At 43.8% G+C, this 24338-nt stretch overlaps 1 protein-coding gene across 1 annotated transcript in view; it reads right to left on the bottom strand.

Moving 5' to 3' along the window:
- Positions 1–24338, bottom strand: part of LOC121001140 (aromatic-L-amino-acid decarboxylase-like) — a 184319-nt gene that overhangs the window by 94656 nt on the left and 65325 nt on the right. The window contains exon 9 of the mRNA XM_040432075.1: positions 14174–14250. Coding sequence (XP_040288009.1) covers positions 14174–14250 — 77 coding nt within the window. The remainder of the gene's footprint in view (positions 1–14173; positions 14251–24338) is intronic.

Genomic DNA, 24338 nt, shown 5'->3' with positions numbered 1-24338 from the left:
CCTCTAGCATTTCAGTCTCTGATCGTAGTCGATCATATCTTGTCAACCAGGTCCCCGCGCAAAGTCTTTGCCTTTTTACCACGACCAGGAATTAATTTTTGCCGGTAGCTTAATTGCAATTGCATTCCCTCACTCATGGGAGGGCATAGACAGAATCTTGTATATTATGGCTTCGTAGCTTCTTTCCGCACTAACCTCAGACTCCCTACAACCACGTTGAATCGGGTTTTGTACAAGGTCCAACATTTCCTCACGGTAGAAGATTCAGATAGGTCGGTCTTCACGTCTCAAGCGTTAAAACAATTCTCAGGGGCACACAGTAGAACAACGTGCGGACCACGGCTAGCAGATTGCTGTAGTCTGGAGAACTATTCAAGGATTCTCTTCCTATCTACATGGTTCTTTTTGGCCCTCATTCCTGCATAGTCTAGGCAGTTAGGTTTCGGTCCCACGATCTCCTGAGGCTAGGGCATTGCCAGTACTCGCACTAGAACCAAAACTTTACAAGGTTCAGTTGGTTTTCATGATCCATTTCACAATGTATTCCCGGTCCTCCATTCCGCTTTGGGGCAGTATCCGCAATATTGAGCATCATGTCTCTGGCCTTGTCATCCACAAGATGGGTTGTAGGTCTCCTTCTGGTCTTGCCTCATACACCCCGAATTTTCGCTCTAGATCCGACGCCTTGCAGTTGGCTTGGGGATTAGTTTGCACATGCCATTCGATTTCTTTTTCTACCCTACTTGGTTTGGTTTTTGCCCCCTTATAGGCCTACCCACGATCATGGCTTAGGGCACACAACAAGCCCTTTAGTCAGGTTAGCTAAGACACACCTAGCTGGGTTAGGTTGTTCCCATTGTTTCTCTCCCCTAGGGTTCTTCGGATATCTCTTGGCCGTAGCCATGACTATATATATATATATATATATATATATATATATATATATATATATATATATATATATATATATATTTTAATATTAAACTCCCACAATGCCCTGCTGTAGTCTGATAGCTGTAGGCTGTTCGGGCATGCTGGGAGTTGTAGTTTTGCAACAGCTGGAGGGCCGGTCGATCAGCTGTTTGAGAAGGCCCAGCAATCCTCTGAGCACAACGGCCTTCTTGCCGCTTAGAACATTGAAGTTACGACCATCAGTCATGTGGCCTGGGCGCAGCTCAGACCCATTCAAGTGAATGTGGTGGTGTATAATGACAGGCGGATGTTTGTTGGCTGTGGTTCTGGTCAGTATTCTCTGTAGGCATTACATCAATACTGTTTGTTGAACTTGGAAAAATTAATAAAACAAAATGATTTACACTAACTTATAATGCCAGTAAAAACGTGGATAGATCCGGCACCCAAATAAGGCTACTTTCACACAGTGCGGATCTGTCATGGATCTACACAGACGGATCCGTTCAGATAATACAACTGTCTGCATCCATTCAGAACAGATTTATTTGTATTTTCTTTAACATAGCCAAGACGGATCAGTCTTGAACACCATTGAAAGTCAATGGAGGACGGATCAGTTTTCTATTGTGCCAGATTGTGTCATAGAAAATGGATCCGTCCCCATTGATTTACATTGTGTCAGAACGGATCCGTTTGGCTCAGTTTCGTCAGACGGACACCAAAACGCTGCAAGCAGCGTTTAGTTGTCCGCCTCCAAAGTGGAATGGAGACTGAACTGATGCAAACTGAGCGGATCCTTTTCCATTCAGAATGCATTAGGGCAAAACTGATCCGTTTTGGACCGCTTGTGAGAGCCCTGAACGGATCTCACAAACTGAAAGCCAAAATGCCAGTGTGAAAGTAGCCTAAAAATGAATTCCTTTATTAACTCAGCCCTTCCTCATAGCATGCAAGACATAGAAAATGATAAAAATGTATATACTAACAGGCATGGTAAAAAAGCAGTAACCGAAAATCTGGCATGGATGGATTAGGAGCTGGACTGGAAATAGCTTAATAAAAGAGTAATAATATAATATAATATATCAAGCCCAGTACAGACACATTGCAAAATATGCATTTAACAAGAAGGCAAAATGCAGTGTGAATAAGGTTATCAATAGAGATGTCGCGAACATTAAATTTTCCGTTCGCGAATGGCGAACGCGAATTTCCGCAAATGTTCGAGAACGGGCAAACCGCCATAGACTTCAATAGGCAGGTGAATTTTTAAACCCACAGGAACTCTTTCTGGCCACAATAGTGATGGAAAAGTTGTTTCAAGGGGACTAACACCTGGACTGTGGCATGCCGGAGGGGGATCCATGGCAAAACTCCCATAGAAAATTACGTAGTTGACGCAGAGTGTGGCAAGTTGAATTCGCAATGATTAATATAACCTGTATTAATCGCATTGCGATTACAACTTAGTCAAATTTGTGACACTGCAGCTTCAGAATGAATTGAAGATGGATGTTGTCCTTGCTTTTTGATAGGAAGTGGGAGGGTATGCTGATTGGCTGGAATGTGTCTGCTGACTGAGGTACAGGGTCAAAGTTTGCTCAATGATGATGTATAGGGGGCGGACCGAACATCGCATATGTTCGCCCGCCACGGTGAACGCGAACAAGCTATATTCGCCGGGAACTGTTCGCCAGCGAATAGTTCGGGACATCACTAGTCATCAATATAGGTATGACAAATCGGTCTTAAGGTTCATTCCATTAGGAGACCTGCTTCCCATTGTGAAGATCCAGTATGCCTCACGCCTCAGCAGGGCTAGTCTCCAATTGCCTTTTTTTGTCCTGATTAACCCTTCCAATGGCTTTATCCTGAAAGGTTTGTGTGTTGCCTTGGTGGCCGTTCACGTAATGTGCAGCTGCACCTGACAGGTTTTTCAGTTGAGGATTTTTGATACTATTGAGGTGTTCAGCAATGCATTTAAGGCTATGGGTGGTGCACCCAACATACTGGATCCTGCATTCAATACATTCAATAACAAATATAGTTGGTATTGCAGTTAATAAAATTGATATTATGACAATAGTTATTTGCTGTGGAGGTCACAGATTTACAAGGCTTGATGTATTTGCATATACTACATCTGTTGTGACCACATTTACAGGCCTTTGCATGTGAGCCAGTGTTGTGCATTTTTGTCAATGTGACTGTTTGGAGACACATACATCGAAGGAGCTAAAGTATAACCAAGTTTGATACCCCGTTTGGCTACAAATCTGCAGCCATTCTTGAGAATATTTTTGGGGGTCATCATCCAAAATGGGTACATTTTTTGAGGAGGTGAACAATCTGATCATATCCTAACATATCCTAAAGAATAATTGGTAGAAAAAGTAACCAAATCAGTATTCAGATTAGTTTTTGGGGGAATGATTCTCTATTTTTAGTAATTGCGATATTTTTGGCACGATTGAGAGACCAAATAGGATAGCCTCTTTTCTTTGAGGCGGTTATTAACCACCTCCGGACCGCCTAACGCAGGATTGCGTTCCGGAGGTGGCAGCGCTGCGCAGAGTCACGCAGAATTAAAAGAAGTATTTCGTCACCAGCCTGCCAGCAACGATCATTGGCTGGCAGGCTGGCGATTTTCAAAAGATCCAATCCAAAGTCATATAACAGATCATATTAGTAAATATGATCTGTTATATGGCTTGTCTGCTCCTGTGCTGGTACTTTTCGTCGGTTGGATCCAGCACAGGAGCAGACTGAACTGTGAGTAGCACCAACACTACACCTTAGCCCCAGATCACCCACCTGCACCCCAATTAACCCTTTGATCACCCCTTTGATCGCCCCTGTCAATCACTAGTGAAAGGAAAAAAAGTGATCAGTGTAAACTGTCACTTTTTTTTTTTCACTGGTATTGGCTGTTAGGTTTTAGGGATAGTTTAGGCCCCTTGGTTAGGTAGTTAGCGTCAGTTAGCGCCCACCCCACCGCACCGCAGTCACTTTTATTTGCTGTTTAGCGTATCGCTAATCAGCATTTGTACTTTTATAGTATCTGTAAGTGATCAAAACTGATCACGGTCAGATCTATAATAGTATTAGTGTCACCTTAGCTCGCCCTCCACCCAAAACGCAGTGTTTGCCCGATCAGGCCTGATTGGTCGCCCACACGTGCGTTCACCCACGCCCGCCCCACCGCAGTGACAAAAAATATATATTTTTTGATCACTGCACATTCATTTTACACGCACTGCGGCGATAAAAAAATCAGTTTTGATATTTTTTATCAACCGCAGCAGCCTCCGGTACTTCGCTAGCCTCCCCTTTGTAAGACAGGTTTGCTTTTTTTCTTGGGTAGTCTCAGGGAGTACCCCTAAATTTAGTAGTCCAAAATGTCAAACAGGGGGTATTCTTCTGAAGAGGCCTACAGGATTCTGACCCAGTCGGATGAGGAGTGGGAACCCTCATCTGACGAATCTAGCGGGTCAGAATATGAACCTGTGGAAAGCAGTGGCTCTCTGACCCAAAGTTCGGACGAGGAGGTGGAGGTCCCTGGCAGCACCAGGCGTACCCGGCCCCATGTCGCTAGACCACAGGTTACGCAGGATCCGCTTCAAGAGCAGCAGAGTGGGGCTGTCGCTGCCGGATCACGTGGTGAGGCATACACCAGCAGCGCAGCCCTTCCTGGACCTAGTACCAGCACTGCCGTACAACCTGGTGAAGTAGCGAGCACCAGAAGGGCAGTTGAAGCTGGTACGGTGGCACGTGCAATAGTTACCCCGTCGCAGCCACCGCAAAGACGGGCCCGTAGAGCCCCTAGAGTCCCTGAGGTGCTGGCAAATCCTGATTGGCAGTCACCAACTTCAGCCGCACCAGTAGTTCCCCCTTTCACCGCCCAGTCTGGAGTTCGGGTTGAGACGGCTCAAATCGGTTCGGCCCTGGGATTTTTTGAGCTGTTCTTGACTGCGGAGCTCTTGGACTTAGTCGTGGTAGAGACCAACCAGTATGCCACACAATTTATAACCGCTAACCCGGGAAGCTATTATGCCCAGCCTTTCCGGTGGAAACCAGTCCAAGTTTCCGAACTTAAAATTTTTTTGGGCCTTCTCCTCAACATGGGCCTGACAAAAAAGCATGAATTGCGGTCATATTGGTCAACGCACCCAATTCATCACATGCCCATGTTCTCTGCTGCTATGTCCAGGACACGATTTGAGACCATCCTACGTTTTCTGCATTTTAGCGACAATACCACCTCCCGTCCCAGAGGCCACCCTGCTTTTGACCGGCTCCACAAAATTCGGCCCCTCATAGACCATTTCAACCTGAAATTTGCAGATTTGTATACCCCTGAGCAAAACATCTGCGTAGACGAGTCCCTAATACATTTTACCGGGCGCCTTGGCTTCAAACAATACATCCCAAGCAAGCGTGCCCGGTATGGGGTCAAATTGTATAAGCTCTGTGAAAGGGCCACAGGCTATACCCACAAATTTCGGATCTATGAGGGAAAAGATCAGACCCTGGAGCCGGTCGGTTGCCCTGACTACCTGGGGAGCAGTGGGAAGACAGTTTGGGACTTGGTGTCACCCTTATTCGGCAAGGGGTACCATCTTTATGTGGACAATTTCTACACAAGTGTGGCCCTCTTTAGGCATTTGTTTCTAGAACGGATTTGCGCCTGTGGCACCGCGCGAACTAGTCGCGTGGGCTTCCCCCAACGGCTTGTAACCACCCGTCTTGCAAGGGGGCAGAGGGCTGCCTTGTGTAACGAAGAACTGCTCGCGGTGAAATGGAGAGACAAGCGTGACGTTTACATGCTCGCCTCCATTCACGCAGACACGACAATCCAAATTGAGCGAGCAACCCGTGTCATTGAAAAGCCCCTCTGTGTCCACGACTATAATGCGCTCATGGGAGGGGTGGACTTCAATGACCAGATGTTGTCTCCGTATTTAGTTTCCCGCAGAACCAGACGCTGGTATAAGAAGGTGTCTGTATATTTAATTCAATTGGCGTTCTACAAAAGTTTTGTTCTCTACAGTAAGGCTGGGAGAACAGGATCCTTCCTCAAATTCCAGGAAGAGATCATCGAGAACCTCCTTTACCCAGGAGGTTCCGTGGCCCCATCCACCAGTGTAGTTAGCCGTCTACACGAGCGACATTTCCCCAGTGTCGTTCCTGGTACCTCAACCCAACCGTCACCCCGAAAAAGATGTCGTGTCTGTAGCAGGAGTGGAATAAGGCGTGACACCCGCTATTTCTGTCCTGACTGTGCTGACCACCCTGCCCTATGCTATGGAGAGTGTTTCCGGAAGTACCACACACAGGTACACCTAGCATAGGGATCACATCTCACCAGGACAGGCACACAGGGCTATTAGGGCCCATTCACTCACAGCTGCTGCAAACCTCTCCTTTCACCTGGGATAAAGTGCATAACGTACTTCGCCACATCTTTGGGCGATTTGCGCTTTGCACATTGTCCCATGGGGAAGGAGAGGTTTGTTCTATAAAAGGTAAAAAAAACTAAACAAAAAAAAAAAATACCGGTAAGTAAAAAAGTTAAATGTTCAGTTAAAAAAGTTTAAAAAAAGTTTCTATGTTCTGTTCAACAGTTAATAAAGTTATTGCTTTGCGGCCTGGTTTTTTCTTTTTTGTTTTTTTTTTTTTACCTTTCAGGTGGACCAACCGATCGACTAGCTGCAGCACTGATGTGCATTCGGACAGAAGCATTGCGCTGCTGTCAGATTACACGCAAGTCGGTGTATGCGGCGCTGCAAGACGAGATTTCTCCTCTGCAGTAAAAGATACGTTTGCCGAGGCATATGAGCTGAGGAGGTGGCGGTGTTCATATACTTTGGCAAACACTTTGTATATATAAAAAAAAAAATCCCGGCAATGATTTATTCATCCACATCGATTGATGTGAATGGAGAAATCTGGTTTGCCAGGGCATACGAGCTGAAGTGGGTATGGATGTTGGGCGGAGCTCCTATGTCCTGGCAGACGCCTTTCCCCTCCTTTTTCTTTTTTTGGCAGAGATTTTTTCATCCACATTGATCGATGCGAATGAAGAAATCTGTGCCGTTCATTTTTTTCTTTCAGCCCAGAGGCTGAACGGAAAAAAAAAATCTCATTACCCGTATGCTCAATATAAGGAGAATAGCAGAAACTCCTAATGCTGGGCATACATGTAATGATTGCGGAGACCCTCAAATGCCAGGGCAGTACAAACACCCCACAAATAACACCATTTTGGAAAGAAGACACCCCAAGGTATTCGCTGAGGGGCATATTGAGTCCATGAAAGATTGAAATTTTTGTCCCAAGTTAGCGGAAAGGGAGACTTTGTGAGAACAAAATCAAAAAAATCTATTTCCGCTAACTTGTGCCAAAATTTTTTTTTTCAATGAACTCGCCATGCCCCTCATTGAATACCTTGGGGTGTCTTCTTTCCAAAATGGGGTCACATGTGGGGTATTTATACTGCCCTGGCATTTTAGGGGCCCCAAAGCGTGAGAAGAAGTCTGGTATCCAAATGTCTAAAAATGCCCTCCTAAAAGGAATTTGGGCACCTTTGCCCACCTAGGCTGCAAAAAAGTGTCACACATGTGGTATCTCCGTATTCAGCAGAAGTTGGGGAATATGTTTTGGGGTGTCATTTTACATATACCCATGCTGGGTGAGATAAATATCTTGGTCAAATGCCAACTTTGTATAAAAAAAATGGGAAAAGTTGGCTTTTGCCAAGATATTTCTCTCACCCAGCATGGGTATATGTAAAATGACACCCCAAAACACATTCCCCACCTTCTCCTGAGTACGGAGATACCAGATGTGTGACACTTTTTTGCAGCCTAGGTGGGCAAAGGGGCCCACATTCCAAAGAGCACCTTTCGGATTTCACAGGTCATTTACCTACTTACCAGACATTAGGGCCCCTGGAAAATGCCAGGGCAGTATAACTACCCCACAAGTGACCCCATTTTGGAAAGAAGACACCCCAAGGTATTCCGTGAGGGGCATGGCAAGTTCCTAGAATTTTTTATTTTTTGTCACAAGTTAGTGGAAAATGATGATTTTTTTTTTTTTTTTTTTTTTTTTATACAAAGTCTCATATTCCACTAACTTGTGACAAAAAATAGAAATTTCCATGAACTCACTATGCCCATCAGCGAATACCTTGGGGTCTCTTCTTTCCAAAATGGGGTCACTTGTGGGGTAGTTATACTGCCCTGGCATTCTAGGGGCCCAAATGTGTGGTAAGGAGTTTGAAATCAAATTCTGAAAAAAATGACCTGTCAAATCCGAAAGGTGCTCTTTGGAATATGGGCCCCTTTGCCCACCTAGGCTGCAAAAAAGTGTCACACATCTGGTATCTCCGTACTCAGGAGAAGGTGGGGAATGTGTTTTGGGGTGTCATTTTATATATACCCATGCTGGGTGAGATAAATATCTTGGTCAAATGCCAACTTTGTATAAAAAAATGGGAAAAGTTGTCTTTTGCCAAGATATTTCTCTCACCCAGCATGGGTATATATAAAATGACACCCCAAAACACATTCCCCACCTTCTCCTGAGTACGGAGATACCAGATGTGACACTTTTTTGCAGCCTAGGTGGGCAAAGGGGCCCATATTCCAAAGAGCACCTTTCGGATTTGACAGGTCATTTTTTTCAGAATTTGATTTCAAACTCCTTACCACACATTTGGGCCCCTAGAATGCCAGGACAGTATAACTACCCCACAAGTGACCCCATTTTGGAAAGAAGAGACCCCAAGGTATTTCGTGATGGGCATAGTGAGTTCATAGAAGTTTTTATTTTTTGTCACAAGTTAGTGGAATATGAGACTTTGTAAGAAAAAAAAAATTAAAAAAAAAAAATCATCTTTTTCCGCTAACTTGTGACAAAAAATAAAAAGTTCTATGAACTCACTATGCCCATCAGCGAATACCTTAGGGTGTGTACTTTCCGAAATGGGGTCATTTGTGGGGTGTTTGTACTGTCTGGCCATTGTAGAACCTCAGGAAACATGACAGGTGCTCAGAAAGTCAGAGCTGCTTCAAAAAGCGGAAATTCACATTTTTGTACCATAGTTTGTAAACGCTATAACTTTTACCCAAACCATTTTTTTTTTACCCAAACATTTTTTTTTTATCAAAGACATGTAGAACTATAAATTTAGAGCAAAATTTCTATATGGATCTCGTTTTTTTTGCAAAATTTTACAACTGAAAGTGAAAAATGTCATTTTTTTGCAAAAAAAATCGTTAAATTTCGATTAATAACAAAAAAAGTAAAAATGTCAGCAGCAATGAAATGCCACCAAATGAAAGCTCTATTAGTGAGAAGAAAAGGAGGTAAAATTCATTTGGGTGGTAAGTTGCATGACAGAGCAATAAACGGTGAAAGTAGTGTAGGTCAGAAGTGTAAAAAGTGGCCTGGTCTTTCAGGGTGTTTAAGCACTGGGGGCTGAAGTGGTTAATGATGACACATTCCTTATAAAAATCCTTGATGTCTGAACAGCACGTAACGCCCTGATGTACTCCCTTGCCGGGATGCTGCGAATTGTGTGCTTGGGATGGCAGCTGCTTGCGTCCAAAATAATGTTACGTACATTACGGTTTTTGATGCAGCTTAGTAATCACCCGCTTATGACAGGAATCTCCAATAGGAGTTAAATCCAGAAAAGAAATTTCATATGGGTGGCTATTGTAAGTGAAAATAAGCGAAAAACTATTGTTAGATATTCAATAAAGGCTGGCATGGACACCACAGGGCCCTTCCAAACGAGGAGCATATCAATATAACGTCCGTACCAGCCTATATGAAATAGATAAGTATTATCTTCAGAAAAAATGTGACATTCCTCAAACAACGCCATAAAAAAATGGCAAGAGTAGGAGAGATCCTCGACCCCATTGGGCAGCCTTTAACCTGTAAGAAAAATTTTTAAAAAAAAAAAAATCAAAAGAAAAATAATTACTAGATAATTATGATCATACTGATTTGGTTTCTTTTTCTACAAATTATTCTTTAGAATATGATCCGATTGTTCATCTCCTCAAAAAATATTTACCTATTTTGGATGATGACCCGCAAATTAAAAATATTCTGAACGTCTGAAGATTTGCGCAACGTGCCAGACCGCAGGGGAAAACCATGTGAGGCTCACGGTAGGCCGATGGGATAGCAGAGCCTCCCTGGGCTGGCAGTGCAGTCGATGGGAAGACAGCACTAAATCCTCTGGGGCACTCTATTGCAGGGAACTCCAGCCAGATGGAAGTCGAGGTGCCCTTGATGGTATAGGTGTTTAAGGCGCTTTGGTAAATGGGCCCCTGTGTTTGATGCCAGCAGGGTAAGGTGCAAATGTTGAGTGTAGGAGTAATAGTAATAGTAATGAGTCGTCGTCGTTGTAAAACAATTCAAACATTTACTTGAATCAATAGTCTCAAGGCAGATGTTACAGTCCATCAATAAAGTGCATTCATATAATTGATTACTCAAAAAAATTAAATTGTATTCCACTTACCAGGTTTAGGCAATTGTCAGTTGAAGAGTTCTCTTTAGGGTTGACACTGTACAGGCAAGACTAATTGTAATTATTCTAAGTTCAATCTCTAGCACTCTGGTACTAAATATGTTGGTCTGTTTACTTTGAACTATCCTATAAGGGTGATCTCCCTCGTGGCAGGCAAACTCTCTGCTTCATTATTTGCAGGATGCGCTCCTAAAAAGGTTTAGGTTTTCCACTATGTTCTGGAAGGCTTGTGTAGTGGATAAGGACAATTCTGCGCACAAATTATCCATTCGTGTCCCGGCACTCAGAAAGTTGCTCTAAGGCACTTGTGCTGATGAGGTTTATAAGCTAGATTCAGCTATAACCCTCACTAGGCTTACTTCATATTTTGACAGACTCACTGTCTGGTGCTTGGTTGCTGTATTGGACTTCTCTAGGTTTGGTCAGGCAGGGCTCAGAGGAAAGGAAAACAGCTACATGTTGATCTCTCTCTCTCTCATGTGTTGCCAGCACCACCTAGGGGCGAATGGGTGAAATGACATTGCCAGCCTGATAATAGGAAATACCATACAATGCAAATAAATACATAAATAAGCAGATGTTTAAAGTGTCCCATTTACACACTGATGTGGGATGCTGCATTTGTAGCCAAATGGGGTATCAAACTAGGTATACTTTAGCTCCTTCCATGTATGTCTCCAGTCACATTGGCAAAAATGCACAACACTGGCTCACATGCAAAGGCCTGTATAAATGTGGTCGTAACAGATGTAGTATATGCAAATATTTGTAAAAAAAAAAGTACAAAAACCTTGTAAGTCTTTGACCTCCACAGCAAATAACTATTGTCATAATATCAATAATTTTAACTGCAACACCAACTATATTTGTTATTGAATGCAGGATCCAGTATGTTGGGTGCACCACCCGTAGCCTTAAACGCATTGCTGAACACCTCAATAGTATCAAAAATCCTCAACTGAAAAACCTGTCCTCAACTGAAAAAGGACCAAAAGTCCTCAACTGAAAAACCTGTCCTCAACTGAAAAAGGACCAAAAGTCCTCAACTGAAAAACCTGTCCTCAACTGAAAAAGGGCCAAAAATCCTCAACTGAAAAAACTGAACGGCCACCAAGACAACACACAAACCTTTCAGGATAAAGCCATTGAAAGGGTTAATCAGCACAAAAGAAAAGGCAATTGGAGACTAGCCCTGCTGAGGCGTGAGGCATACTGGATCCTCACAATGGGAAGCAGGTCTCCTAATGGAATGAACCCTTAAGACCGATTTGTCATACCTATATTGATGACCTTAATCACACTGCATTTTGCCTTCTTGTTAAATGCATATTTTGCAATATGTGTCTGTACTGGGCTTGATATATTCTATTTCTCTTTAAGGGCTCATGCAGTTTGCGGTCCCCAATGCACGGCAACATCCAAGCAGCAGCCGCAGACAGATCCAGACTGATTCAACTTGAATGGGTCTGTGATCTGTCCGCACCGCAAAAAAGTAGTGCATACTACTAGCTACTTTTTTGCTGTGCGGAGACACGGACAGAAAACCCACAGAAGCACTCCGTAGTGCTTCCGTTCCGCATCTCCCGGATTGCGGACCCTTTGAAGTGAATGGGTCCGCGATCTGTGATGCGGGATGCACACGGCCGGTGCCAGTGTATTGCGGACCCGCCGTATGCAGGCCGCAATACGGTCGTGAGCATGAGCCCTTAAGATATTTTCAGTCCAGCTCCTATTCCATCCATGCAAGATTTTGTGTTCTGCTTTTTTACCATGCCTGTTAGAAAATGATAATTTATATACTATGTCTTGTATGCTATGATGAAGGGCTTGTATGCACAAGCGACAGTGGTTTTAATATTTTTCTAATATGTTCTGAGTTAATAAAAAATAAAAAAATTATTTGGGTGCCAGATCTATCCACTTTTTTCCTGCATTGTTCCGGGTTGCCAGCCCAGATCACGTGCACCATACCTGGTCCAAATGTCTTTTTTTATCATCACCACACTTATACCACTTTCCAGTGCTCAAATCGATGGCAGTATTAATTGATGCTCTCTAATGCTCAGTGTAATCATATGGATGTATGGTTGCGTTATTTGCATAACAATATTGTTTTTGTCAATGCTGTCTAAGTGCACCGTAAGGGGATGTTATTTCTTCACTTTACAAGAGGGTCCTGACTGAGTCAATCACATGCATGTTCAGCTACGCAGGCATGCTCAACCTGCGGCCCTCCAGCTGTTGCAAAACTACAACTCCCAGCATGCCCGAACAGACTACAGCCATCAGCAGGGCATTGTGGGAGTTGGTTTTACAACAGCTGGAGGGACGCAGGTTGAGCATGCCTGAGCTACAGTATGTGTGCCACACATAGGTTATGTGGCAGTCGTATGTGGACTATGTATGCAGTGTTAGGCTACATGCACATGACCATTGCGTGTTTTACGGTCCGCAAATTACAGATCCTCAAAACACGGATGGTGTCCGCAATTTGCGGAACGGCACGGACAGCTATTAATATAACTGCCTATTCTTTCCGCAAAACGGACAATAGGACAGGTTATATTTTTTTGCGGACCACGGAATGGAGCAATGGATGCGGACAGCAAACTGAGTGCTGTCCGCATCTTTTGCGGCCCCATTGAAGTAAATTGGTCCGCATCCAAGCCGCAAAAATAATGGTTGTGTGCATGAGGCCTTAGGCTGACACTGGATGGCATTATTTAGTCATTGTATTGTATATTTGGCATTTATGGCAATATACTGTATTTTAACATTTAGGTGTCTCCGCTATAATCCATATGCAAACGTAACGCTTTGCAAAACTACGACAAAGTGCGGTAAAACCATATGCAGTTTTTCTAATGTTGTTTTGATGCAGCTTTAACCGCATTTTAACTGCTACGTGTGAGTAAACCCTAAGGCCCCTTTCACACAGGCGAGTTTTCCACGCGGGTACAATGTGCGAGGTGAACGCATCACACCCGCACTGAATCCAGACCCATTCACTTCAATGGGGCTGTGCAGATGAGCGGTGATTTTCATGTACCACTTGTGCGTTGCATGAAAAATCGCAGCATGTTCCATATTCAGTTTTTTTCACGCAACGCAGGCCCTTCAGAAATGAATGGGTCTGCATGAAAAATCACAACCATCCGCAGGATCTTCTATCTTCATTCAGCAGGACCTGCGCTGACGTCACCGCTCACCACATGGAGAGCGCGATTACGTCAAAGGTCCTTTTGCAAGTCCTGAAAGAAGAAAAGATTATGCCGGCTGTGCAAAGTGGATGAGGGGAGTTTTTTTTTTTGTTTTTTTAACCCCTCAAGTGACATTTTAGTAAGCATTCTGCATTAAGAATGCTATTATTTCCCCTTATAACCATGTTATAAGGGGAAATAAAATCTACAGAACACCTAACCCAAACCAAAAAGTCAGGGTTCGGATCTGGGTACCACATTCAGTTTTTTATCACGCGCATGCAAAACGCATTGCACCCGCGCAATAAAAACTGAACGCAATCAAAACTGACTGAAATTGCGTGCGCACTCACGCGGGTTTCCCGCAATGCACACGCGACACATCCGGAGTAAATACGGCTGTCCGTGTGAAAGAGGCCCAAGCCAGACCACACTTTACTGTATAACTTAGGCTGCTACATTAGAAAGTGCTTGACAATTTTTAGATATTGATAGATTTACTCACCAGATTCTTGATGATCATGTTGAAGGTAAACAGGATCCATTTTGAAGGCACAGATTAGGTCTGTTCTTTTTTTTACCCTGTTTTACACAATGAGATCAGTTAGTAGAGAATCCCACTTTGAATTTACTAAAGTGCATTTCTGCAGACATACAATGAAATAAAAGTGGATTGTGAATAATATACGGTATAAAGATGCCTCTTAGTACCATTTGTTTTTTTAATTTAAAATAAAATTCTTTATAGCGGACATACTATGAGGACTGCCTGCACTAGAGCAGTGCTTCTGAACCCTGTGCAATGTGAAGCTATACATATACATTGGGGGAGGAAGGGGGGGGGGGGGGGAATGACTTTTCTATTCTGCAGCGTCCAGCAAAAACGTACACATTACTGTATGTTTTTTTTTTTGTTAGTTTTTTTTTTTACATTGAAACTATGTTGACAGATGCCACTGTATGGCATCTGTCAGAGGCGTCTATGGCACATGTATGATTTTTGTATACGTTAAACGTAAGACAAACAATGTGAACCCAGCCTAAGAATTGCAATTTTTCTATGATTTTCGTTAAATTGATGATAACCCATGATTACCGTATAACGTGGTAGGTGGGCAAAGAGATTTTGCAGTGAAGCTTCGCCTGTTCCTCCAAAGAGAAAGATGAGGAAAACAGCTCCCAGCTCAGAGATAATTCCCAGCCCTCAGAGGAATGAGCGAGGGCACACCTTTTGCGTCATTATGCCTGTGTTGGTATTGTTAGCGAGTATACATATTTACACAGATGTGTATGTAATTGGATGTGTTCATATGTATCCTTCGTTAACTTTCCTCTTGGCTCCAGATATGCAGAGATGAGTGGCGCAAAATGTGTATTGGACAGAGCTGATTACTGTAGTCGGTGCTCCCATTAAAATGAGTGCAGCACTACAGTTACCAGCTCAGTCCACTACACAATGAACAGAACTGTGCGGTGCAGGCACCAACTTCCAGCATCGGAGCTCTGTCTGAAACCGCTCATTGCAGGGTGTCAGACTTTGTGCAACATTTGATATATTTGCCGCACATTATGGCAATGCAGACTCCTGCAGACGGACTTTAACCACCTCAGCCCCCAGTGCTTAAACACCCTGAAAGACCAGGCCACTTTTTACACTTCTGACCTACACTACTTTCACCATTTATTGCTCGGTCATGCAACTTACCACCCAAATGAATTTTACCTCCTTTTCTTCTCACTAATAGAGCTTTCATTTGGTGGTATTTCATTGCTGCTGACATTTTTACTTTTTTTGTTATTAATCGAAATTTAACGATTTTTTTTGCAAAAAAATGACATTTTTCACTTTCAGTTGTAAAATTTTGCAAAAAAAACGACATCCATATAGAAATTTTGCTCTAAATTTATAGTTCTACATGTCTTTGATAAAAAAAAAATGTTTGGGTAAAAAAAAAATGGTTTGGGTAAAAGTTATAGCGTTTACAAACTATGGTACAAAAATGTGAATTTCCGCTTTTTGAAGCAGCTCTGACTTTCTGAGCACCTGTCATGTTTCCTGAGGTTCTATAATGCCCAGACAGTACAAACACCCCACAAATGACCCCATTTCTGAAAGTACACACACTAAGGTATTCACTGATGGGCATAGTGAGTTCATAGAACTTTTTATTTTTTGTCACAAGTTAGCGGAAAATTATGATTTTTTTTTTTTTTTTTTTTTTTCTTACAAAGTCTCATATTCCACTAACTTGTGACAAAAAATAAAAAGTTCTATGAACTCACTATGCCCATCAGCGAATACCTTGGGGTCTCTTCTTTCCAAAATGGGGTCACTTGTGGGGAAGTTATACTGCCCTGGCATTCTAGGGGCCCAAATGTGTGGTAAGGAGTTTGAAATCAAATTCTGTAAAAAATGACCAGTGAAATCCGAAAGGTGCTCTTTGGAATATGGGCCCCTTTGCCCACCTAGGCTGCAAAAAAGTGTCACACATCTGGTATCTCCGTACTCAGGAGAAGGTGGGGAATGTGTTTTGGGGTGTCATTTTATATATACCCATGCTGGGTGAGAGAAATATCTTGGCAAAAGACAACTTTTCCCATTTTTTTATACAAAGTTGTCATTTGACCAAGATATTTATCTCACCCAGCATGGGTATATGTAAAAAGACACCCCAAAACACATTCCTCAACTTCTCCTGAGTACGGGGATACCAGATGTGTGACACTTTTTTGCAGCCTAGGTGGGCAAAGGGGCCCATATTCCAAAGAGCACCTTTCGGATTTCACTCCTCATTTTTTCCTGAATTTGATTTCAAACTCCTTACCACACATTTGGGCCCCTAGAATACCAGGGCAGTATAACTACCCCACAAGTGACCCCATTTTGGAAAGAAGACACCCCAAGGTATTCCGTGAGGGGCATGGCGAGTTCCTAGAATTTTTTATTTTTTGTCACAAGTTAGTGGAAAATGATGATTTTTTTTTTTATTTTTTTTTTTCATACAAAGTCTCATATTCCACAAACTTGTGACAAAAAATAAAAACTTCCATGAACTCACTATGCCCATCAGCGAATACCTTGGGGTCTCTTCTTTCCAAAATGGGGTCACTTGTGGGGTAGTTATACTGCCCTGGCATTCTAGGGGCCCAAATGTGTGGTAAGTAGGTAAATGACCTGTGAAATCCGAAAGGTGCTCTTTGGAATGTGGGCCCCTTTGCCCACCTAGGCTGCAAAAAAGTGTCACACATCTGGTATCTCTGTATTCAGGAGAAGTTGAGGAATGTGTTTTGGGGTGTCTTTTTACATATACCCATGCTGGGTGAGATAAATATCTTGGTCAAATGCCAACTTTGTATAAAAAAATGGGAAAAGTTGTCTTTTGCCAAGATATTTCTCTCACCCAGCATGGGTATATGTAAAATGACACCCCAAAACACATTCCCCAACTTCTCCCGATTACGGAGATACCAGATGTGTGACACTTTTTTGCAGCCTAGGTGGGCAAAGGGGCCCATATTCAAAAGAGCACCTTTCGGATTTCACAGGTCATTTTTTACAGAATTTGATTTCAAACTCCTTACCACACATTTGGGCCCCTAGAATGCCAGGGCAGTATAACTACCCCACAAGTGACCCCATTTTGGAAAGAAGAGACCCCAAGGTATTCGCTGATGGGCATAGTGAGTTCATGGAACTTTTTATTTTTTGTCACAAGTTAGTGGAATATGAGACTTTGTATGAAAAAAAAAAAAAAAAAAAATCATCATTTTCCACTAACTTGTGACAAAAAATAAAAAATTCTAGGAACTCGCCATGCCCCTCACGGAATACCTTGGGGTGTCTTCTTTCCAAAATGGGGTCACTTGTGGGGTAGTTATACTGCCCTGGCATTTTCCAGGGGCCCTAATGTGTGGTAAGTAGGTAAATGACCTGTGAAATCCTAAAGGTGCTCTTTGGAATATGGGCCCCTTTGCCCACCTAGGCTGCAAAAAAGTGTCACACATGTGGTATCGCCGTATTCAGGAGAAGTTGGGGAATGTGTTTTGGGGTGTCATTTTACATATACCCATGCTGGGTGAGAGAAATATCTTGGCAAAAGACAACTTTTCCCATTTTTTTATACAAAGTTGGCATTTGACCAAGATATTTCTCTCACCCAGCATGGGTATATGTAAAATGACACCCCAAAACACATTCCCCAACTTCTCCTGAGTACGGCGATACCAGATGTGTGACACTTTTTTGCAGCCTAGATGCGCAAAGGTGCCCAAATTCCTTTTAGGAGGGCATTTTTAGACATTTGGATACCAGACTTCTTCTCACGCTTTGGGGCCCCTAGAATGCCAGAGCAGTATAAATACCCCACATGTGACCCCATTTTGGAAAGAAGACACCCCAAGGTATTCAATGAGGGGCATGGCGAGTTCATAGAAATTTTTTTTTTTTGGCACAAGTTAGCGGAAATTGATATTTTTAATTTTTTTCTCACAAAGTCTCCCGTTCCGCTAACTTGGGACAAAAATTTCAATCTTTCATGGACTCAATATGCCCCTCACGGAATACCTGGGGGTGTCTTCTTTCCGAAATGGGGTCACATGTGGGGTATTTATACTGCCCTGGCATTCTAGGGGCCCTAAAGCGTGAGAAGAAGTCTGGAATATAAATGTCTAAAAAATTTTACGCATTTGGATTCCGTGAGGGGTATGGTGAGTTCATGTGAGATTTTATTTTTTGACACAAGTTAGTGGAATATGAGACTTTGTAAGAAAAAAAAAAAAAATTCTGCTAACTTGGGCCAAAAAAATATCTGAATGGAGCCTTACAGAGGGGTGATCAATGACAGGGGGGTGATCAATGACAGGGGGGTGATCAATGACAGGGGGGGTGATCAATGACAGGGGGGGTGATCAATGACAGGGGGGTTGATCAATGACAGGGGGGTGATCAGGGAGTCTATATGGGGTGATCACCACAGTCATTGATCACGCCCCTGTAAGGCTTCATTCAGACGTCCGGATGCGTTTTGCGGATCCGATCCATCTATCAGTGCATCCGTAAAAATCATGCGGACATCTGAATGGAGCTTTACAGGGGGGTGATCAATGACAGGGGGGTGATCAGGGAGTCTATATGGGGTGATCACCACAGTCATTGATCATGCCCCTGTAAGGCTTCATTCAGACGTCCGGATGCGTTTTGCGGATCGGATCCATCTATCAGTGCATCCGTAAAAATCATGCGGACATCTGAATGGAGCTTTACAGGGGGGTGATCAATGACAGGGGGGTGATCAGGGAGTCTATATGGGGTGATCACCACAGTCATTGATCACGCCCCTGTAAGGCTTCATTCAGACGTCCGGATGCGTTTTGCGGATCGGATCCATCTATCAGTGCATCCGTAAAAATCATGCGGACATCTGAATGGAGCTTTACAGGGGGGTGATCAGGGAGTCTATATGGGGTGATCACCACAGTCATTGATCACGCCCCTGTAAGGCTTCATTCAGACGTCCGGATGCGTTTTGCGGATCGGATCCATCTATCAGTGCATCCGTAAAAATCATGCGGACATCTGAATGGAGCTTTACAGGGGGTTGATCAATGACAGGGGTGTAATCAATGACAGGGGGGTGATCAGGGAGTCTATATGGGGTGATCACCACAGTCATTGATCACGCCCCTGTAAGGCTTCATTCAGACGTCCGGATGCGTTTTGCGGATCGGATCCATCTATCAGTGCATCCGTAAAAATCATGCGGACATCTGAATGGAGCTTTACAGGGGGTTGATCAATGACAGGGGTGTAATCAATGACAGGGGGGGTGATCAGGGAGTCTATATGGGGTGATAACCACAGTCATTGATCACGCCCCTGTAAGGCTTCATTCAGACGTCCGGATGCGTTTTGCGGATCCGATCCATCTATCAGTGGATCCGTAAAAATCATGCGGACGTCTGAATGGAGCTTTACAGGGGGGTAATCAATGACAGGGGGGTGATCAATGACAGGGGGGTGATCAGGGAGTCTATATGGGGTGATCAGGGGTGATCAGGGGCTAATAAGGGGTTAATAAGTGACGGGGGGGGGGTGTAGTGTAGTGTAGTGGTGCTTGGTGGGACTTTACTGAGCTACCTGTGTCCTCTGGTGGTCGATCCAAACAAAGGGGACCACCAGAGGACCAGGTAGCAGGTATATTAGACGCTGTTATCAAAACAGCGTCTAATATACCTGTTAGGGGTTAAAAAAAACACATCTCCAGCCTGCCAGCGAACGATCGCCGCTGGCAGGCTGGAGATCAACTCTCTTACCTTCCGTTCCTGTGAGCGCGCGCGCCTGTGTGCGCGCGTTCACAGGAAATCTCGCCCATCGCGAGATGACGCATATATGCGTGACTCTGCGCAGGGCTGCCACCTCCGGAACGCGATCCTGCGTTAGGCGGTCCGGAGGTGGTTAAAAATTCACCTCATGATAAATCTTCCTCATAGCTTCCAAGTTCCATTTTTTTGTGGCTGAAGCTCGGCAGCATGTTATCCTTCAATTTTAGGTCTAAGCAGGAGATTTGGGCTCTTTACCAGAACAACTGGAGCTTTGGCTGCTATAAAGATATTGGAGCTTATCAGTGGCGTAACTAGAGTGCTATGGGTCCCATGGCAAACTTTGGATCGGGGCCCCTCCCCCACCCTCTGTGTCCGCAATTGTCACACCCCTGGTCCCTCATCGCCCAGTAATGCCTCTCACTGCCCCCCACTGCCCTCAGTAATGTCCCCAGTAGTGCCCCCCGACTGCCCACAGTCTTCATGTAACGGGGCCACACATTTTCACTGTACTTAATGCCGGGCCCCGTCAGAGCGCTCATCTCAACTGCAGGATATGCACTTCTGCTACCACACAAACTAGTCACACATTAAGCATGTGGGCGGAGCTTGACGAACATAGGTTAGGCTCCACCCAACTGCTTAATGTGTGACTCGTTTTAGTGTGGCAGCACAGGGGCCTGATGCTGGAGGCCAAGAGACTGGAGAAGTGCATATCATGCAGTTCAGATGAGCGCTCTGACGGGGCCCGGCATTAAGTACAATGAAAATGCCGGGCCTCGTTACATGTGAGCACAGTGGGCCCCTCCCCCCCAGCTGGGCTCGATAGCGGTCGCACCCTCTGCGACCACGATCGTTACACCCCTGGAGCTTGTATAAGTCCATGTCCTTGCCATAAGTACAAACCCATTTAAGTTAATGGAACTGATTTTCAGTTACAGAAATTTCTACAACAAATCTGGTGAAAATGAATTAATCATAATGGCCCCTTTACACTGGCCAAGCATCAGACAGATAATCGCTAAGCAGCATTTGTAAAGTGTAAAGGTGCTGCCAATTACCCGATGAACAAGCAAGCACTCGTTCATCAGGAAATAAGATCATTGATGTGGACACCTAAATCATTTGGAAAAAAAATAATTCTGTATGGGGATAAGCAACACTGGTGATTGCTCCTCCCTATACTGTGAAGGTGATCACTGCACATAAATACTGAGGTCTTCAACACTGACAAGTAGAAAATTTCTGGTAAGGAACACTTCCTTCCTGATAGTCTGCTCAATCGAGCAGTATAGAGCTGCTTTTAGGGTGCTTACATTTGCTTGCTCAACACCTTGGCCAAGATTTACTAATCCTAACCATGGCTTAGGCCTCATGCACACGACCGTATTTTGTTTGTGTTTTTTTGCGGATAGGATGGACCCATTCATTTCAATGGGTCCGCAAAAAACGCGGACAGCACACCGTGTGCTGTCCGCATCAGTATGTCAGTTCCGTTGCTCCGCAAAAAAAATAAATAAATAGTGCATGTCCTATTTTCTTCTAGTTTGTGGACAAGGATAGGCATTACTACAATGGATCCGCAAAAAAAAAACCGGATGCATATGGAACGTCATTTTTTTTACGGACCGCAAAACACATACGGTCGTGTGCATGTAGCCTTAAAGGGATTTTCTGAGTTTTTTTTTTTTTACCGATGACCTCCGGATAGTTTATCAGTATCTGGTTGGTGGGGGTCCAACACCCAGGACACCCGCCGGTCAGCTGTTTGAGAAGGCAATGGTGACAATAAATCGGTCACGTGGCCTAGGAGCAGCTCAGCCCCATTCAAGTGAATGAGTGAGCTGTGACACCAAGCACAGCTACAATACAATGTACAGCACTGTGCTTGGTGAGCTGGAGCGCCACTGCCTTCTCAAAACAGCTGATCGGCAGGGATTCCGGGTGTCAAACCTCAACTGATCAGATACTGATGACCGATCCAGAGGATAAGTCAGCAGTATAAAAATCTTGGAAAACTATTAAAGCTTAGACAGGCTGTCTAGACCTAAACGAGATTTATCACAGCAGCTCAGGGTGGATGAAAAATGTGGTGTCGGGATAGACACTTGTCTGTGACTCTATATCAACTGTTGGTTGGCTTACTTTGGGACAAATTTAGCACAATTTTGGTACATCATAGGTTCCACCCCTTTCCTGCCAAGCTCCACCATCTAGTCAAGTAGTTCTTAAAAAGTGTAGAAACCATAGATAAGCCAAATTGCAGCAATTTTCACCAATTTTTAGACAGCTTGACACAGACATTAGTAAATCTGGGCCCATGCATTTCCCTTGCAGTTTTGTTGTTGGTTTTCCATTTACTTTATTGAAAAGAAACTTATGTTTCATATCCAGTATAAAATTGTTTTTAGGAACCCTACAATACTACCACGTGCCTCCAGTTCCATATAGAACTCCATTACGATTCTGTATTTTCACACAGCAGTGTACATTGTGACTGCTAAGAGCTTATGCAAGCTGCATCCATAGACCATGTACAGTTGCACTATAAGGTCTCCATGTAGTGCCTCTTTTGGGAACCATACTCTCCCTTGTAAGCAATGTCCAGGTGCAGGGCGGGAGGCATCTGGGCCTGCGCCTTCGACAGGGGATTGGCCAGCACGTAACACAGGGGAAGAGGAGGTAGTGGTGTGACCCGCAGACACATTGTGGACCCACACGTTCGTCCCAATTATTACAGTGCTTGGATGCCATGTGGTGGATCATGCTGGTGAGGTTGCTCGTTTTCACACCCCGGCTCATTTTGGTATGGCACAGGTTGCAAACAGCTCTTCACCCCCACCTCCTCCTCCTGCATACTAGTGAGTGCTTCCATTATGCACTGCATCTTATAAAAGAGAAAAGTACAGGAACTCTGGTTGCAACTGCGACCCCTATAGCTAAGACACTGGTCCATGTCCATAAAGCATGAATCTCCCAGAAGTGTACTGCTGTCAGTTTCGGGTTTTAGGCCAGACAATCCAGTTTTCAGACTCTGGTCCTCCGTCCAGCACAAGGCCAGTATGGACGGCCAGAAATCCTCCTTTTAAGTGGTTACAAGGTCTCTAAGTATCCCCATGGCAGGGGCCAGGCAGCACATCCGCACAGTGTGCTGTGTGCTGCAGGACGTGACATCACAATGTCATGATCCAGCGATGCATCCAAAACTTAGCTGCAGCAGGGGGGAGCGGAGCGTGGATGCCAGCTTCCACAGTTCAGGGCCTCTGCAGTTGTATCCAAAAAGCCCAGGGCCCCAGGTATTAACACACAGCCCCTGCCTGTGGCAGGTGCAGCACTATGAAGTGCCTTTTGCGCTGTGGCATTAGAAGAATTTTGATATCTGGCTTTAGTCTAACCAGACTGCCTATTACTCTAATTCCTCTAGCACCGTTCTATGGAAACAGTAGGTTTAAAAAGCACACCAAATGCTTCAAATAACTTCAACTTTTCTTCATATATAACACTGCCGCCTCCGTAGCAGATAGTCCATGTACAAAACACGTGTTGAAAATATATCACAAAATGGCAGTATGCATAAGATTGTGGTTCAACTGTTCGATCTGGTCATTCAACATAAAATGGTGGATATGTTTCTCTCTTTAGTATCTGTACTCTCACCAAGTTATTTAAGCACTATGATCTCTGAGAGGTATATCTGAGGTCTAATAGTCACTGCCAACTGCATACTGCAAGTGAACTATTTGCAGATTGGTTGAGTATGATCTGGTATGGTTGTATGCAATTTGTATTGCAATATGTTTGTATGGTATTTGTAGTTCAGTTTGCAACTGTAGCTTTCAGTTTGTATTTGTACTTTGCAATTGAATTTGTATGGTTGTAATTGGTGGAACTGTAAGTAAACATATCTAGTTCAGTATACAGTTCTAAACACAATACTAACAATGTGAACATTATATAACTTGTTTTAAATACCTATATTGGCCTCTTGTTCCCATAAAACTAAGCTCTCAGTGGAGTGAATGTCTCTTCAGCTCCTGTCTCTGGTGAATAATGATTCTAGCAGCTCCTGCTAGGGGAATTCCCAGACAGGCTGTGTGTGAGGCTAGTTGTGATTGGCGAAAACTCTTGCTGTGCGAGAAGCTGGCTGTGATTGGTCTAGACTTCTGCCCAGCAACAACAGATTAACACTATGCTTTCTGTTTCTGCTGTGTCACTGAACTTATCTTACATTACAAAATGAATCTTAAAAAGGCATATCTTTTTCTGCTTCTGTGAACACAAAATATAACAGTAATATGACATTCAAAACATGTCACAGTAGATAACTCTGCTTTTGTCTAACACAAACATAG

The sequence above is a fragment of the Bufo bufo genome, chromosome 5 (assembly GCF_905171765.1).
Source record: "Bufo bufo chromosome 5, aBufBuf1.1, whole genome shotgun sequence".
Taxonomy (NCBI): domain Eukaryota; kingdom Metazoa; phylum Chordata; class Amphibia; order Anura; family Bufonidae; genus Bufo; species Bufo bufo.
The sequence above is the reverse complement of the archived record's forward strand: the minus strand, read 5'-3'. Positions and strand labels throughout refer to the sequence as shown.